Source organism: Bubalus bubalis, chromosome 5, assembly GCF_019923935.1.
Source record: "Bubalus bubalis isolate 160015118507 breed Murrah chromosome 5, NDDB_SH_1, whole genome shotgun sequence".
Classification (NCBI taxonomy): domain Eukaryota; kingdom Metazoa; phylum Chordata; class Mammalia; order Artiodactyla; family Bovidae; genus Bubalus; species Bubalus bubalis.
Window position 1 is genome coordinate 33,652,686 of NC_059161.1, and position 17,443 is coordinate 33,670,128.

Below are 17,443 nucleotides of genomic sequence, written 5' to 3' on the forward strand. Positions count from 1 at the left end.
AAGCCATCTGGATGGAGGATGGATGGACACTCAGCGCCCCTCTAGGGCTTCCACATTTGCTCATCCCCTACCTTTCTGACTTTCGAAGAGCCTAACTGCCCATGACTGAGAATGCTCCTTCACCCAGTTCTCACCCAGATCCTTAGAAGCCAAGAGCCAAGAGCTCAGTGCTCTTTCAACCCTCCTGCTAACCTCCCTCTCTTCTCACCACAGGTGGGATTCCCCACCAGGACGCTGGCTTCCTGCCCTTGGGGATAAACTAAGAGGCCCTGAACACAAGGTACCAGCCTCAGCAGAAGGAGCTGGTACAGCCAACATGAAGCTGACAGCGGCAGTCACACACCTGGGGACGGGGACGTTGCCTCCATGGAAGAGCATTACTTCCTCCATCATCGACAGCCCTCCATCCCTTTTTAAAAGCCACACCCTGAAGTCGTGGCCTCTCCACTCCCAGATTGCACACCAAGGAAATAAAAATCACTTTTTAAAAACAACAATCTCAAGGCTACATTAACAGTGCAGCATAAAGCTGGCAGAAAAGCTATGACAAACCTAGTGAAAGTGAAAGTGTTAGCTGCTCAGTCATGTCCAACTCTTTGCGACCCCGTGGACTATAGCCCTCCAGCTCCTCTGTCCATGGAATTCTCCAGGCAAGAATACTGGAGTGGGTAGCCATTCCCTTCTCTAGGGGGATCTTCCCAACCCAGGGATTGAACCCAGGTCTCCCGCATTGCAGGCAGATTCTTTACCATCTGAGCCATCAGAGAAGCCTAGACAGCATATTAAAAAACAGACATCACTTTGCCAACAAAGGTCCATCTAGTCAAAGCTATGGTCTTTCCAGTAGTCATATACAGATGTGACAGCTGGACCACAAAGAAGGCTGAGCACCGAAGAACTGATGCTTTCAAACTGTGGTGCTGGAGAAGACCCTTGAGAGTCCCTTGGACTGCAAAGAGATCAAACCAGTCAATCCTAAAGGAAATCAACCCTGAATATTCATTGGAAGGACTGATGCTGAAGCTGAAGCTCCAATCCTTTGGCCACCTGATGTAAAGAGCTGACTCACTGGAAAAGACCCTGATCCTGGGAAAGATTGAAGGCAGGAGGAGAAGGAGGTGGCAGAGGATGAGATGGTTAGATAGCCTCACCAACTCAATGGACATGATTTTGAGCAAACTCGAAGACAGTGAAGGACAGAGAGTCTGGCGTGCTATAGTCCACAGAGTTGCATACAGTCTTAGCGACTGATATGACTTAGCAACTGAACAACAACCATAAAGCTGGCAGTCCGTGGCTGTCAGCCAGCCTTTGATTCTTGAGCCCTGTGTCTGCAGGACACCCACGAGAGATGCCCCTTTAAGTGTCACCAACAGAGCTTTCAAAGCCTTCAGTCAGGGAGCTAACTCATGGCTAAAGCACAAAGTGTTGGGCCAGGTTTTATCACTGTCCAATTCTATACCTCTGTAGTCAGCAAAAACTCAATCAACTGATTCCAGTTAAAGCAATTTACAGCAAGTATCTGATAAATGTCATTTACCTGGGCACACATGGAGCTGTGCCACAAGCTTGAAGACTCAGTTCTCAGTACACACTTACTTGAAGGGGACGCGGGTGGCTTCCTAAAAGACCGCCGCTCTGCCTTGGGGCCGCTTGCATTCCTTGTGGGTGTGTCTGGGTGTTCTTCAGGGCTCAGCGAGTACTGGAACTGGACCGTCCCTGACTCCACCTGCTTCACCTATGATGGACCACAACAAGAGAAGTGATGGCCATGCTCCCTCCATCAGCACTGTGTGGTCAGAATAATTCAACCAGGAACATCCGCCAGTCCTAAAAGAATCAGTGTGGATTACCCTCAGCCAAGCGGAAATCAACAACATTGCTCCCGTCTGAATGCATTTTTACTTAACCTATGTTATGCTGACTTTTCCTATTTTGAGTTTAAACACATGTAACCACCACCAGCACCAGGTACAGAGCAGCCCCACCACCTAAAACGCTCACCCATCCTGCGCATACCCACATCCAACAATCACTGAACTGCTCTCCACCCCTGTCTTTGGTCCTACAAACAGGGACTCATGCTACAGAACCCTTGAGACTGGCTTCTTTCAGTCCCTGGTAGGCGGATGAGACTCATCTGTGCAGCAGTGTGTAAGCACAGCCGTTCTTTTTCATTACCAAGCAATCTTCTATTGTACCATGTGCCTCAGCATACTTATCCATTCACCCACTTAGAACATATGGGCTGTTTCCAGCTTGAGTGGTTATAAATAGAGCTGCTGGGAACACTGGTGTACATATTTCTGCATGGACGTAAGTTTTCATTTCTCCATGTTTCATTTCTCTAAGAGTAGGATTGCTGGGTCATATGGTGCATGTATACTACACTTTACAGGAAACTGCTAATCTGTGACTTACTTCTGAACTCTGTATTCCGTTCCATTAGTCTATGTGCCAAAGCTTTTACCAAGAGCACTTTATCTTGATTACCATAGCTTTAATGAAAGTGTTGAAATTGTCTAGCATGAATCCTCCAACTTCACTGTTCTTTTCAAAATTGTTTTGACCCTTCTAATTCCTTTGCTTTTCTATATAAAGTTGAGAATCAGGGACTTCCCTGGTAGTCCAGTGGTTAAGACTCCACCTGCCACCTAATGGGTTCAATCATCCCTGGTCCAGGAAGATCCCACATGCCAACAGGCAACTAAGTCCATGCATCACAACTGCTGAGCCCACACCCTGAAACTAGAAAGTAGCCCATGCTCACCCCAACTAGAGAAGGTCCTCGTGCAGCAACGAAGACCCAGCGCAGCCAAAAACTAATTAAAGTTTAGAATCAGCTTGTCTCTATTAAAAAATCATGTAAGGATTTTGATTGAAATTGTCTTAGACCTATAGATCAATTTGGGGCGAATTTGTATCTTTATCATGTGAGTCTTCCAATCTATAAAGAAGACCCTCCATTATATTTAGGTCTTCTTAGATTCACCTAAGAGTAATCAATGAGAATAATGACATGCAGCAAAAGGAATGTTTTATCATTTTCGGCACATGGATCCTGTACATATTTTGTTAGATTTCATTGAGGTGGGGGGGTGCTTTGTAAATAATACTGCTTTTTAGATTTTGCTTCCCAACTGTATATATTTTGTTAGTATAAAGAAATGTGACTGATTTTGCATTTGACCTCCTGCTGTATACTACAATCTCCCTAAACTTACTGTTTATTCTGGGAGTTTTTGATAAATCCTTCAAGATTTCCTACACAGAAAATCATACTGTTTGCACATAAGAAGAGTTTTTTTCCTTCCTTTCCAATCTCTATGGTTTTTTTTTTTAATTTTGTTTTATTCCTCTATTTTACCGGCTAGAACTTCCCACGCAATGTCAAATAAGATGCTGAATACTATGAGTAGGCATTCTTCACTTCTTCCTGACCTAAGAGGGAAAGCATTCAATTTTTCACCATTAAGCATGATGCTAGCTAAAGAATTTTTGTAGCTACTCTTGATCAAGCTGAGGAAGTTCCTCTTTATTCCTGTTTGCTCGGTTTCTGTCATAAATGGATGCTTTGCCTGCATCAGTTGTTATTATTCACATGGTTTTCCTTCTTTAGGCTGTTAGAATGAATTACATTTTCCAATAGAAAATAGCCTTGCATTCCTGGGATAAGCCAGGGTGTATTATTGGTCACAGTGTATTCTTCTTCTATACTGTTGGATGGACTTCCCTGGTTGCTCAGATGGTAAAGCATCTGCCTACAATGTGGGAGACCTGGGTTCAATCCCTGGGTCAGAAAGATCTCCTGGAGAAAGAAATGGCAACCCTGTCCAGTATTCTTGCCTGGAAAATCCCATGGATGGAGGAGCCTGGTGGGCTGCAGTCCATGGGGTGGCAAAGAGTCAGACTGACTGAGCGACTTCACTCACTCATACTGTTGGATTCAATTTACTAATATTTTGTTGAGCATTTTGCATCTGAGTTCATGAGGAATATGCATCCATGATTTTATTTTCGTATACTGTCTTTTTCTGATTCTGATATCAGGATAATGAAGGCCTTGTTACATAAATTTGGAATTGTTCCCACCTATCTTATTTTCAAGAAGAGAATCTATACAATTGGTATTGTTTTTCCTTTAAATGTTTAGTACAATTTATAGTGAATGAAAAAGTGAAAGCCACTCAGTAGTGTCCAACTCTTTGAGACCCCATGGACTATGGCCTGCCAGGCTCCTCTGTTCATGGAATTCTCCAAGCAAGAATACTGGAGCGGGTTGCCATTCCCTTTTCCAGATCTTCACAACTCAGGGATTGAACCCAGGTGTCCCATGTTTCAGGTAGATTCTTTACCGTCTAAGCCACCAGGGAAGCCCTCTATATTATATATTATAGTGAACAGGCTGGGATATTTCTTTATTAAAAAAAATTTAATGACAAATCCATTATCTACAAAGTTATAGGACTACTCAAGTTATATACTTCATCTTGGGTAAGTTTTGATGGTTTGTTGTTTAAGACAAACTGGTTCATTTCATCTAAATTTTCAAATTTATAGTATTTCCCCTAACATCCTTCCCATACCTGTGTGGTCTGGAGTGGTTATCCTTTCTTCCATGCCTATTATTGGTCATTTGTGTTCTCTCTTTACTTGTTAGAGGCTTGTCAAAGAATCAGTTTTTTACTTCACTGGCTTTCTCTAGTTTTTCCTCTATTGTTTTTCTGTTTTCAGCTATATTGGTTTCTGCGCTTATATTTATTATTGATTTTTCTTTTACTTGCCTTAGGTTTACTTTCTGCTTCTTTTTCTAGTTTCTAAAAGTGGATGATCAGATTATTGATTTGAGACCTTTTTCTGTTCTTATATAAGCACTTAATGCTATAAATTCCCTGTAAATACACTTGAGCTGCAATCTACAAATTTTGATATGTCATATTTTCACTTTTGTTCAGTCCAAAGTATCTTTTATATTTTCTTAAGGCTTCCTCTCTGACTTATGGATTATTTAAAAATGCATTAATTTCTAAGTGTTCATAGTTTTTTATGCTATCTTTGTTTTGGCTTCTAGTTTAATTCCATTGTGACCACAGAAAATACCTTGTGTAATTTAAATTCTTTTAAAATTACTAAAATTTGTTTTCTGATCCAGGCTATGGTCTTTCTTGGTAAATGTTCCATGTGCACTTGAAGAGAATATGAAGAGAATATATCCTGCCATTGTTGGGTGGACTGTTCTATGAAGGTCATTTAGATCCAGATGCTTCATAATATTGTTCAGTTCTATATACTGGTGATTTTCTATCAGTGTGCTTATAGTTTAATCTAAGAGGAGTGCTGAAATCTCCAAATGCAACTGCGAATTTGTCTATTTCTTCTTTCCATTCTATTAGCTCTTTGCATTTTGAACCTCTGTGTTAGATACATGCACTTTTGGGTTTATATGTCTTTGTGGTGAATTGACTCTTTTATCACAGGTGACATCCCCCTTAATTCCTGGAAATTTCCTTTGCTCTGAAGTCTACTTTGCCTGGTATTAATATAGCTACTCAAGTTTTCTTTTGATTCGTGTTTGCACACAATATTTTTCCATCCTTTTGCTTTTGAAGTGAGTTCTTGACAGACAGCACATAGTTGGACCTTGAGATTTTCATGTCAACTGAAAATTTCTGTCCTGAAATTGGTGCGTTCAGACTATTTACATTTCATGTAATTATCGGTGGGTCTGGGTTCAGGATCGTCATTTTATTATGATTTGTTCCTTCTGTTTCTCATTCCTGTTTCCCTTTCCTGCCTTATTTTGAATTATTCCATTTTATCTATCTACTGGGTTTCTTACTATCTCTTGATAGCTTATTTTTAGTGACTGCTCTAGGGTTTACAATGTAAATAATTTTTTCACAATCTACTCAAAAATCTGTATTTTATTACTTCAAGTGGAATGTAGAAACCTTATCACCCTACAGGTCTCTTTATCTTCCCCTTTCTAGCTATCTTACCTCTTATACCTACATACCTTAAAAACCCTAACAGACACAGTTATAATTTTTGCTTCAGCCATCAAATCCATTTTAAAGAACTCAAAAGAAGGAGAATAGTGTATTCTATTCATCATTTTTGTTGCTCTTTCTTCATTCCTGATGTACCAAGTTTCCATCTGGTATAATTTCTCTTCTGTCTGAAGAAATTCCTTTAGCAATTCTCTTAGAGCATCTCTACCTGCCAATAAATTCTCTCAGTTTTAGTTCATCTGAGGATGTCTTTATTTCTCCTTCATTCCTGCAGGATGGTTGCTGGAATAGAATTGAGTTCTGGGGTCTTTCTGTTAGTGCTTTTAACATGTTGGTCCATTTCCTTCTGCCTCCATGGTTCCTGCAAGGAACCCACAATATTCAAACTATTGTTTCTCTATAAGTAATGCATCATTTTTCTACTGCTGTCTTCAAGACTTTGTCTTTTTCAGCAGCTTGATTGTGATGTGTCCGAGTGTGGATTTCTTTGCATTTATCTCTGGGTTTTGGACATCTTCGATCTGTAAGTTTAAGTCTTTTGCCGAATCTGAGGAGTTTTCAGCCATCATTTCTTCAGACATTTTTTTCTGCACTGCACTCTTTCTCTCCCACCGGGACTCTGATGACATGGGTGTTAGCCTTTGTGGTCCTGCCCCACAGGTCCCTGAGGCTTCATCCACTCTCCTCCAATCAACGTTCTGTGGTTCAAGTTGAATAAATCCCACTGATTCATCTTCAAGTTCATTGATCCTTCTGTCATATCCATTCTGCTACTGAGTTCACCTAGTGAGTACTTTATCTTGGCAATTTTATTTTTCAGTTCTAAACTTTCCATTTGCTTCTTCTTTAGCTACCTCTTTGCTGAGACTTCCTTTCTTTCCCTTTGCTTCAAAAGTGTTTGTTCTTATTTACTGGATTATTTTTATAATGCCTGTTTTAAAGGCTTTGATAATTCCAACATTTGTGTCATCTCGGTATCACTGCCTGTTGAATGTTATTTCCCTGCAAGTTGAGGTTTTCCTGGTCCTTTGTTTGTTAATTAAGTATACACTGTATCATGGACATTCTGAATATCACTTTATAAGATTCTCTTTTAAATATCACATTATAAGAATCTTTTTTTTTTATTTTATTTTTAAACTTTACAAAATTGTATTAGTTTTGCCAAATATCAAAATGAATCCGCCACAGGTATACATGTGTTCCCCACCCTGAACCCTCCTCCCTCCTCCCTCCCCATACCATTCCTCTGGGTCAAAAGTTTATGAGAATGTTGATATTTTTGTTGGGTCAGAAAATCAACCCAGCTGGGTTCAAGCCCCAGTTTCCAAGCAGCCTCCTGTGGTTGGTGGTTTCAACATCAGTCACATTCTCAAAGCCTGGGCAGGGCTCCTCAGTCCTCTCCTAGCCATGACGCATGCAGGGGCAACTCTGTCCACAGTCCAGTTCTCAAAGTCTGCCATACGCTGTTAGGGTCAGATTCAGGCACATGAAGCTGGGGGTTAACTTAGCATTTCTTAAACAACTTTACGGGGGACTTTCCAAGATCCTCCCTCTCCAGACCCCCCTTGTTGTTGTTGTTGTTCAGTCACTAAGTCATGTTCAACTCTTTGCAACCCCATGGACTGCAGCACACCAGGCTTCCCCGTCTTTCACTATCTCTCAGAGTCTGCTCAAATTCCTGTCCATTGAGTTGGTGGTGCTATCTAACCATCTCATCCTATGCCACTCCCTTTTCCTTTTGCCCTCAATCTTTCCCAGCATCAGGGTCTTCTCCAATGAGTTGGCTCTTCACATCAGGTGGCCAAAGTATTAGAGCTTCAGCTTCAGCATCAGTCCTTCCAATGAACATTCAAGTTGATTTCCTTTAGGATTGACTGGTTTGATCTCTTTGCAGTCCAAGGGACTCCAGATCCCACTAGTTCTTTTCAATTCTCAAGGGTTCCCCTTCCAATCCTCTGGTAAGACCCCACTGGGCTGCAAGCCTCTGGCAACAGTACCTGAATGTAAGGTCAAGCAGTGCAAGGAAGTGGGAAGAGGGCAGAGTGTGGTTGCTTTTTCAGTGCAAGAGTATATAAAAGAGATTATGTTCTCATCTATCATTATTATAAGTCAGTATACAATTGATACTAAAATTGATAAACTGAGAAGCAGCAGTAGACACATATTATTTAGAAAACAAGGTAAATACCATATGTCACAGCTAAGAGTTGAAACTGGCTACCTCTGCAGATATTCACTTTTTTAAAGACAACTATTTGCTTGAGGGAAGAATACAGGAGCTGTTTAAGAAGGAAAACATAAACATAATACACTATTTACCTTCACAGTAAATAACACTGAAATAATCTTAATAACATAAACCCCAAAATTTACTTAGTAAAAAAATTATGGGATGTTCATAATATGTATCTTTTTTCTTTTGATTAATATCTGTCAGTCCTGCTCAACTGTAAATTCCACAGGATTAGAGAGTTTTCCTAGAGTAGATATAGGTGCTCAGTAAAAATTCACTGAGTGAATGAATACGATACAGAATTCACTGGTGCCCAGGCAGAGACCAGGCTTACCTAGGAGTTCACCCTTCTGATGTGCTAATGCACTGCTACATGAGATGAGAAACAGGAAGACGCAAAACAGCGCCTTTAGAAAGCAGGAGAATGAATAGAGTTTGTGATCAGTGGCAGTTTATTATTTTAGTTAATAATATCTGTTTACAGTAGTGGTTGGTCCTCAACTAGGCACAATTCTGCCTGCAGAAGAACACATTCAGCCATGTCTATGAACATCTGGGCGCTCTACACATGGACATCACCAGATGGTCAACACTGAAATCAGACTGATTATATTAGTTGCAGCCAAAGATGGAGAAGCTCTATACAGTCAGCAAAAACAAGACCAGGAGCTGACTGTGGCTCAGACCATGAACTCCTTATTGCCAAATTCAGACTTAAATTGAAGAAAGTAGGGAAAACCACTAGACCATTCAGGTATGACCTAAATCAAATCCCTTATGATTATACAGTGGAAGTGAAAAATAGATTTAAGGGACTAGATCTGATAGATAGAGTGCCTGATGAACTATTGACTGAGGTTCATAACATTGTACAAGAGACAGGAATCAAGACCATCCCCATGGAAAAGAAATGCAAAAAAGCAAAATGGCTGTCTGGGGAGGCCTTACAAATAGCTGTGAAAAGAAGAGAAGCGAAAAGCAAAGGAGAAAAGGAAAGATATAAGCATCTGAATGCAGAGTTCCAAAGAAAAGCAAGAAGAGATAAGAAAGCCTTCTTCAGCGATCAATGCAAAGAAATAGAGGGAAACAACAGAATGGGAAAGACTAGAGATCTCTTCAAGAAAATTAGAGATACCAAGGGAACATTTCATGCAAAGATGGGCTCAATAAAGGACAGAAATGGACCTAACAGAAGCAGAAGATATTAAGAAGAGGTGGCAAGAATACATAGAAGAACTGTACAAAAAAGATCTTCATGACCCAGATAATCACGATGGTGTGATCACTCACCTAGAGCCAGACATCCTGGAATGTGAAGTCAAGTGGGCCTTAGAAAGCATCACTACAAACAAAGCTAGTGGAGGTGATAGAATTCCAGTGGAGCTATTTCAAATCCTAAAAGATGATGCTGTGAAAGTGCTGCACTCAATATGCCAGCAAATTTGGAAAACTCAGCAGTGGCCGCAGGACTGGAAAAGGTCCATTTTCATTCCAATCCCAAAGAAAGGCAATGCCAAAGAATGTTCAAACTACCGCACAATTGCACTCATCTCACATGCTAGTAAAGTAATGCTCAAAATTCTCCAAGCCAGGCTTCAGCAATACGTGAACTGTGAACTTCCAGATGTTCAAGCTGGTTTTAGAAAAGGCAGAGGAACCAGAGATCAAATTGCCAGCATCCACTGGATCATGGAAAAAGCAAGAGAGTCCCAGAAACACATCTATTTCTGCTTTATTAACTATGCCAAAGCCTTTGACTGTGTGCATCACAATAAACTGTGGAAAATTCTGAAAGAGATGGGAATACCAGACCACCTGACCTGCCTCTTGAGAAATTTGTATGCAGGTCAGGAAGCAACAGTTAGAACTGGACATGGAACAACAGACTGGTTCCAAATAGGAAAAGGAGTACATCAAGGCTGTATACTGTCACCCTGCTTATTTAACTTATATGCAGAGTACATCATGAGAAACGCTGGACTGGAAGAAACACAAGCTGGAATCAAGATTGCTGGGAGAAATATCAATAACCTCAGACATGCAGATGACACCACCCTTATGGCAGAAAGTGAAGAGGAACTCAAAAGCCTCTTGATGAACGTGAAAGAGGAGAGTGAAAAAGTTGGCTTAAAGCTCAACATTCAGAAAACTAAGATCACGGCATCTGGTCCGATCACTTCATGGGAAATAGATGGGGAAACAGTGGAAACAGTGTCAGAATTTATTTTGGGGGGCTCCAAAATCACGGCAGATGGTGATTGCAGCCATGAAATTAAAAGACACTTACTCCTTGGAAGGAAAGTTATGACCAACCTAGATAGCATATTCAAAAGTAGAGACATTACTTTGCCAACAAAGGTCCGTCTAGTCAAGGCTATGGTTTTTCCAATGGTCATGTATGGATGTGAGAGTTGGACTATGAAGAAAGCTGAGCACCGAAGAATTGATTCTTTTGAACTGTGGTGTTGGAGAAGACTCTTGAGAGTCCCTTGGACTGCAAGGAGATCCAACCAGTCCATTCTAAAGGAGATCAGTCCTGGGTGTTCTTTGGAGGGAATGATGCTAAAGCTGAAACTCCAGTACTTTGGCCAACTCATGCAAAGAGTTGACTCATCGGAAAAGACTCTGATGCTGGGAAGGATTGGGGGCAGGAAGAAAAGGGGACGACAGAGGATGAGATGGCTGGATGGCATCACGGACTCGATGGATGTGAGTTTGAGTGAACTCCGGGAGTTGGTGATGGACAGGGAGGCCTGGCGTGCTGCGATTCATGGGGTCGCAAAGAGTCAGACACGACTGAGCGACTGAACTGAACTGAACTGAACTGGGGTGGGAGTGTGCTACTGCCTCTAGCGGGTGGAGGCCAGCAATGCAGGTCAACATCCTCCAGGGTAGTGCCTGGGACAGACCCACAGCAAAGAACAGTCTGGCCCCAAATGCTGACAGTGCTGAGTGGAGAAACCCTGATTAGAAGTGATATTCCTCATGGAAGATGATGGTATTTGATACATTTGTGACCTTGAGATAGTCCAACCTTCACAACACTTATGTTCCAATATAGTTTACACACTTAAAAAGCAAAGGAAATGTAGTGGACATGAGAAGGCTAAAAGTAAACAGAATAAGGATTTATTTACATAGGTACATACACAGCAAGAGAGAATGAGAATATGGCAGTAGCTTCAGGATTTCTAATGGCAAGTTTATAATAAGGGCTGAAACCGGACCATGCGGGAATGCAGCAAAATGTAGTCCTGTAATGAGGGACATTCCTTATAATAAGAAAAGCTGCATGATCAGCTGCTCGCTGATTCAGGTCCCCAAGGCATAATCCACATCATAAATAATAGCACTGAATATGATGCTTGTCACTGGAGTCAGCACACGAATGACATACTAAAATAACAGGTATGGTCCTTTACCCAAGAAAAATGAGCCAATTGAGTCCTAGAAGGCTCCCATTTGATCTGCTGAGACAGGACAGGCGTATCTCAGGAATGTCAGCAGAAGAATAAAACACATACCCAGGCAGAAACCTTGCCACGACCCATTAGTGTCAGAAGGACCCAGACGTCAGCCAGAGCAGGGGTGTCACACAGCATCTGTGTCCTGGGGTCCTTGCTCCCCACCCTGCAGGACTGCCAACAGGCCAGGGGAGCACATGGGGTGAGACCCACACACAAACATGCCTCCACGGGCCCTGCCCCACTTCTGTTTGCTTTCTACAGTGGGGATCAGAGAAAGCTTCATTTCAAAATGGATTTATATAAGTTCTGCTGTGGTCCCTCCCCTCTGGACACAGCTAGAGCGAGTCGAGGTCAAGTGAGCACAAGTGATGAGCCACAAAGACCAGCCAGGGGGATGCCAACTGCCCAGCTCCCACTCCAGCCTTGTGCACACAAGACGCAGTCCCCAGAGTACAAACATTTCAAGAGGGCTTGTTTATAAGGGAACCCTCCTCGACTGCTGGTGGGAATGAAAGTTGATGGAGCCACTGTGGAAAACAGTACAGAGGTGCCTCAGAAAGCTAAAAATAGAATTATTATATGATCCAGCACTTCCACTCCTGGGCAAACATATGGAAAAAACTGTAATTCAAAAAGATACATGTATCCCTATGTTCGTAGCAGCACTAGTCACAATAGCCCGGACATAGAAACAACCTAAATGTCCGACCATAGAGGTGTGGATAAAGACGATGCGGCACATGTACACAGTGGAACACTACTCAGCCTTGAAAAAGAATGAAATAACGCCATTTGCTACAACATGGATGCAGCTAGAGAGTATCATACTAAGTGAAGGAAGACAGAAAGAGTAAGACAAATACCATATGATATCGCTTATATGTAGAATCTAAAATATGACACAAATGAACTTATCTATGAAACAGAATCACAAAACATAGAGAAGACTTGTGATTGGTGGGGGATGGGGGGAGGGAAGGATTGGGAGTTTAGGGTTAGCAGATGCAAACTGATACATATAAAATGGATAAACAACAAGGTCCTACTGAATAGCACAGGGAACTATACTCAATGCTGCTGCTGCTGCTGCTAAGTCACTTCAGTCATGTCCGACTCTGTGCGACCCCATAGACGGCAGCCCACCAGGCTCCCCCATCCCTGGGATTCTCCTGGCAAGAACACTGGAGTGGATTGCCATTTCCTTCTCCAATGCATGAAAGTGAAAAGTGAAAGCGAAGTTGCTCGGCCGTCTCTGACTTCTAGCGACCCCACGGACTGCAGCCTACCAGGCTCCTCTGGCCATGGGATTTTCCAGGCAAGAGTACTGGAGTAGGATGCCATTGCCTTCTCCGACTATATTCAATATTCTGTGACAAACCATAGTGGAAAAGAATATGAAAAAGAATGCATATATATGTGTAACCAAGTCACTTTGCTGTATGGCAGTAATTAATACAACACTGTAATTAAACTATATTTCAATAAAAAATAATTTTTTAAAAAAGAGGGCATTTTAAAAAGCACAGAAGTGATCTCGTGGCTCTCTGTGTAAAAATAAGAGGCACAGGCCACCTTGAGAAATGGCTACATAAGCAGGGGCATAAGACGACCCCAGAAAAACCACCACCTTCAGGGAGGTCAAAGTGAAAGTGAAGTCGCTCAGTCGTGTCCAACTCTTAGTGACCCGTGGACTGTAGCCCACCAGGCTTCTCCATCCATGGGATTCTCCGGGCAAGAATACTGGAGTGGATTGCCATTTCCTTCTCCAGGGGATCTTCCCGACCCAGGGATCGAACCCAGGTCTTCAGCATTGCAGGCAGACGCTTTAACCTCTGAGCCACCAGGGAAGCCCACAAAACTGATTATAATTCAGCAGTCACACTTATATTTTTTCTTTTTTTAATTTTTTTCTTTATCCTGCCATCATTTTTTAGTCATTATTTTTTCTAATTTGTTTTTAATCAAAGGATAACTGCTTTACAACACCGTGTTGGTTTCTGCCACACATCAACATGAATCAGCTACAGGTATACGCATGTCCCCTCTCTCTTGAACCCCTCCTCCCACCTCCCATCCCATCCCATCCCTCTAGGTTGTCACAGAGCACCCGATTTGAGCTCCCTGGGTCCTACAGCAAATTCCCACTGGCTATCTATTTTACATATGGTAATGTGTGTTCCTGATTATGACTCAGCAATCATACTTATTTTTTAAGGGCAAATCTGTGACCTGAAAAATACTGCTCATGAAACATCGACAAACGTATTTGTCAGCTCTGCTGTTGAAAATACATGAACTTGCTAGAAGCATGTAAAAAGCAATCACACTTATAGGGTCTCTAACATTTACCTCTTCAGAGCTCATGCTGGCTGGGGGTACCTTATAGACCAGACAGTGCGAAGGGTTGGACTGGATGCCACCCTGGAGAGGTAACATCACCTGTCCGGAGCTGGCTTCCAACGAGGGGTTCCAGACAGCCCAGCGAACCATGTGCATGCATGCCAGGCTGGACAAGGAGGTGAGTGAAGCTGCCTGGAATGGAAACAAAGCATATGGGTCATAGGTTGTCACCAAACCCCCATGGGTGGGGAAATCAACAGTGCTTTCCTGGGAAAATCTTGCCACAGGGCAGCGCAGCAAGGCAGGAGGTCATCACAAAAAGAAGGCCCACCACAGAGGAGGATGTGGCACCATGTCGGTGGCTCAGAGTGGGCAGGGAAGCCAGCCTCTGATTCTGAGTCCCTCCCCGCCCGCACCCCAGTGTAACCAGGACCCTCCTGAAGACCAACACTGCCTTTATGATTCCTCCTCTTCCACAGGATCCTTATGTAGGTTTCCTTTTCTTCCTTTTTAGGAATACAGTTTCTTTACAATGTCTTGTTAGTTTCTGCTGTACAACAAAGTGAATCAGCTACATGTATACATGTATCCCTTCCCCCTAGAGCCTTCCTCCCCTCGCCCCATCCCACACCTCTAGGTCATCACAGAGCACTGAGCTGAGCTCCCTGTGCTTTACAGCAAGCCCCCACCAGCTGTGTATTTTACACATGGTGGCGTCTATATGTCAATGCCACTCTCCCAGTTTGCCCCACTCTCCCTCCCCAGCCTGTGTCCACAGGGCCACTCTCTAGTCTGTGTCTCTATTTCTGCTTTGCAAATAGGTTCATCTGAACCCTTTTTCTAAATTCCACATGTATGCATTAATATACAATATTTGTTTTTCTGACTTACTGCACTCTGTATGACAGACTCTAGGTCCACTCACATCTCTACAAATGACCCAATTTCATTCCTTTTACTGACCGAGTAATATTCCATTGTGTACATGTACCACATCTTCTGCAGGTTTTCAAACGCTCTGCACTTTACCATCCACCCAGATCCATGAATAAAACACCAGGAATGGCACTTTGTGTTAGTAACGAGACACTTCATAAAATAATGAAGAATATACGTGCACACTCCATTTAGGGTTTCAGCACACATTTTCTCCAGCACTTTCAGCTCCTCACTGTATGTTCTGTGTATGTAGCTTATATGTAACTTATATGTAACTAGGAAACCACCCAGGCCAAATGTTTCCTGCTGTGCCTTCTTTCACCATCTCTATCACTGGCCAGATGAAAGGGAGGACAATGCTAGGACGCCCCTCCCCAGAATTCGCCTCCACCTTCAGACAAAGCCATTTTCACAAATATGGTTTCAAGGCTTGAGTCAGTGGTATTTTAAAGAAACCACTTTCATCCATTATTCAAAAGGAAGCAAGAATAAAGTGGAACTCAGAGTGGGTCCTGGTCAGGTCCTGACATTTCTGCTCGGCTGGGCAACGAGACTCATGATCTACCCCCTTAAGGCAGCTCCAGAGACACTGGCTCATTCCCTAGCAGGAGACATATCAGTACCCCCAGGAAGACCATTTCCCGACCAGAAGCCACCAGGCACACGACAACAGCAGGTAAGACAGGAGCCCGGGAACAGTGCTTTCCACCCCAAGAGCCCAGTGGCATCAACCGAAGTCAGACTGACAGCCCAGACTCAGGTCAGCAGCCACACCCGCCTCCACCCCAGATTCCCAGCCTCCCTGGGGATGTGGGGGAGAAGCCACCTGCAGGCGGCAGGTGTGAAATGGAACATGGCCGTGAGAAGGCTGGGGCCTGGACCTGGGACCTGAGACCCTTGGCTGCAGTGCTTGCCCCTGGACACACCTCTCCTCCAGCAACAAAATACAAAGAAACTGTAGGGACTAAAAAACAGCTGCATGCATGCGCAGTTGGGGCAAATTATAGACAAGATACAAAAAGACCAAAAACCCAACTGCCATTTGCAAAACGCCAGGAGCAAAAACAGGGTACTACTGACACCCCTTGCACACACCACCACCAAGGGGTGAGCAAACCACCTAGGCCACTCCGCCAGCCTGACCCCTAGACCTGCTCTGACCCTCACCCCAAAAAGGAACCAGCTCACCCAGTCCTTGGGGAACAAGCAAGAGAAGCTGTTGCTTGTTCTCACCCCCCTGCAACCAGCCAGAACCCCAATAAAGCTTTGCCTGGATTTCCTGTCTGGCCTCTGATCAATTTCTATTGATCGGGAAAGGCCAAGAACCCTGATCAGTACCAAACTCAGCATCTTCCTCCACACCCTGGGGCACTAGGAGAGCAAAGGACTGGATGGTTCCTTACCAAAGCTCTCCATCCCTCTTGACCACCAAGCATGTGAGCTAACCCAGCAGCCCTCCAACTCAGGCCGTGGTCACAGGGAAGCAGACAGCCTGCAAGGAGGGGGTCTCAGACTCTCAGAAGGAGTGGAAGCCAAGGCTTGTCTGCAGTGGTCCCCAGGAAAGGGGAGGGTCCCCAAGGAAAGACGATGTCAATGGGAATCCTTTGACCTGAGTTGTGTCTGGGGCCACGGAGCCCAGGAAGGCTCTAGCAGTGCACTCTGGGCTCCCAACAGACCCGGATGATTGACCGGACACGAGTGAGTCAGGTGTCACTGTCACAGCCAGGACTTGAGTGCACTCAGGTTCAAGGCAGATCGCACATACACACACAAGGACTCTGGGTGGACTCCAACACAGAAGAACTGACAGTCAACTGGGTGAGACCTCGGCAGAGGCTGTGTGCACACAATAGGGAACAGGAAGCGCTGGGACTTCCCTGGCGGTTCAGAGGTTGGAACTCCACCCTTCCACTGCCGGGGGTGTGGGGTCAATCCCTGGTCGGGGAACTAAGCAGGGGGGCGGAGAGAACAGGAAGTTCAAGTTTCATCTAAGTCGGTCTTTCCAGACTGCTTCAGATGATGGCCCATCCCATCACATCCTTTGTATCCACGTGGGGAACATCCAGAATCAGTGTCTGCTTGTGAATTAACCTCTTTTTCCTGAGGCCCCCTCGTAACTGGACCTCAAACCACCCACTTCAGCCTCTTCTGATCCTTTACTGGAGCCAAACCCATTTCAGTCCACGGGTTAGGATTCCGCCGTGTTCTGCACAGTCACAGGACTGAGCATGGGTTTGGGTCAATTCAATGAGCAAAACCCCACATCCTGGAAACACAAGCCAAGAACCAGCCAAGTAAGGATCCTAAGCGTGAGTCTGTGTGCCGCACTCCCAGTGTGAAATACGCGCTTCTGGTGTCCGTCAAATATACAGAGGGCACCCGCCCTTCCCGTCCCTCAGCCGGGGGACAGAACAAAACGGCCCTGAGCAACCACAGTGTTACCAGCGAAA

The 17,443-nt window shown here is 43.9% G+C and overlaps 1 protein-coding gene across 11 annotated transcripts in view; it reads right to left on the reverse strand.

The window, feature by feature from the left end:
- NPHP4 (nephrocystin 4) overlaps positions 1 to 17,443 on the reverse strand; it is a 139,947-nt gene that overhangs the window by 67,821 nt on the left and 54,683 nt on the right. For 10 of the 11 annotated variants that reach the window (XM_044942913.1, XM_044942912.1, XM_025285817.2 and 7 more), the window contains 2 exons: positions 14,064 to 14,246; positions 1,600 to 1,738 (listed from right to left, as the gene is read on the reverse strand). In XM_044942913.1, the coding sequence (XP_044798848.1) occupies positions 1,600 to 1,738; positions 14,064 to 14,246 (322 nt within the window). The remainder of the gene's footprint in view (positions 1 to 1,599; positions 1,739 to 14,063; positions 14,247 to 17,443) is intronic. The other variant, XM_044942911.1, reaches the window with a different exon arrangement.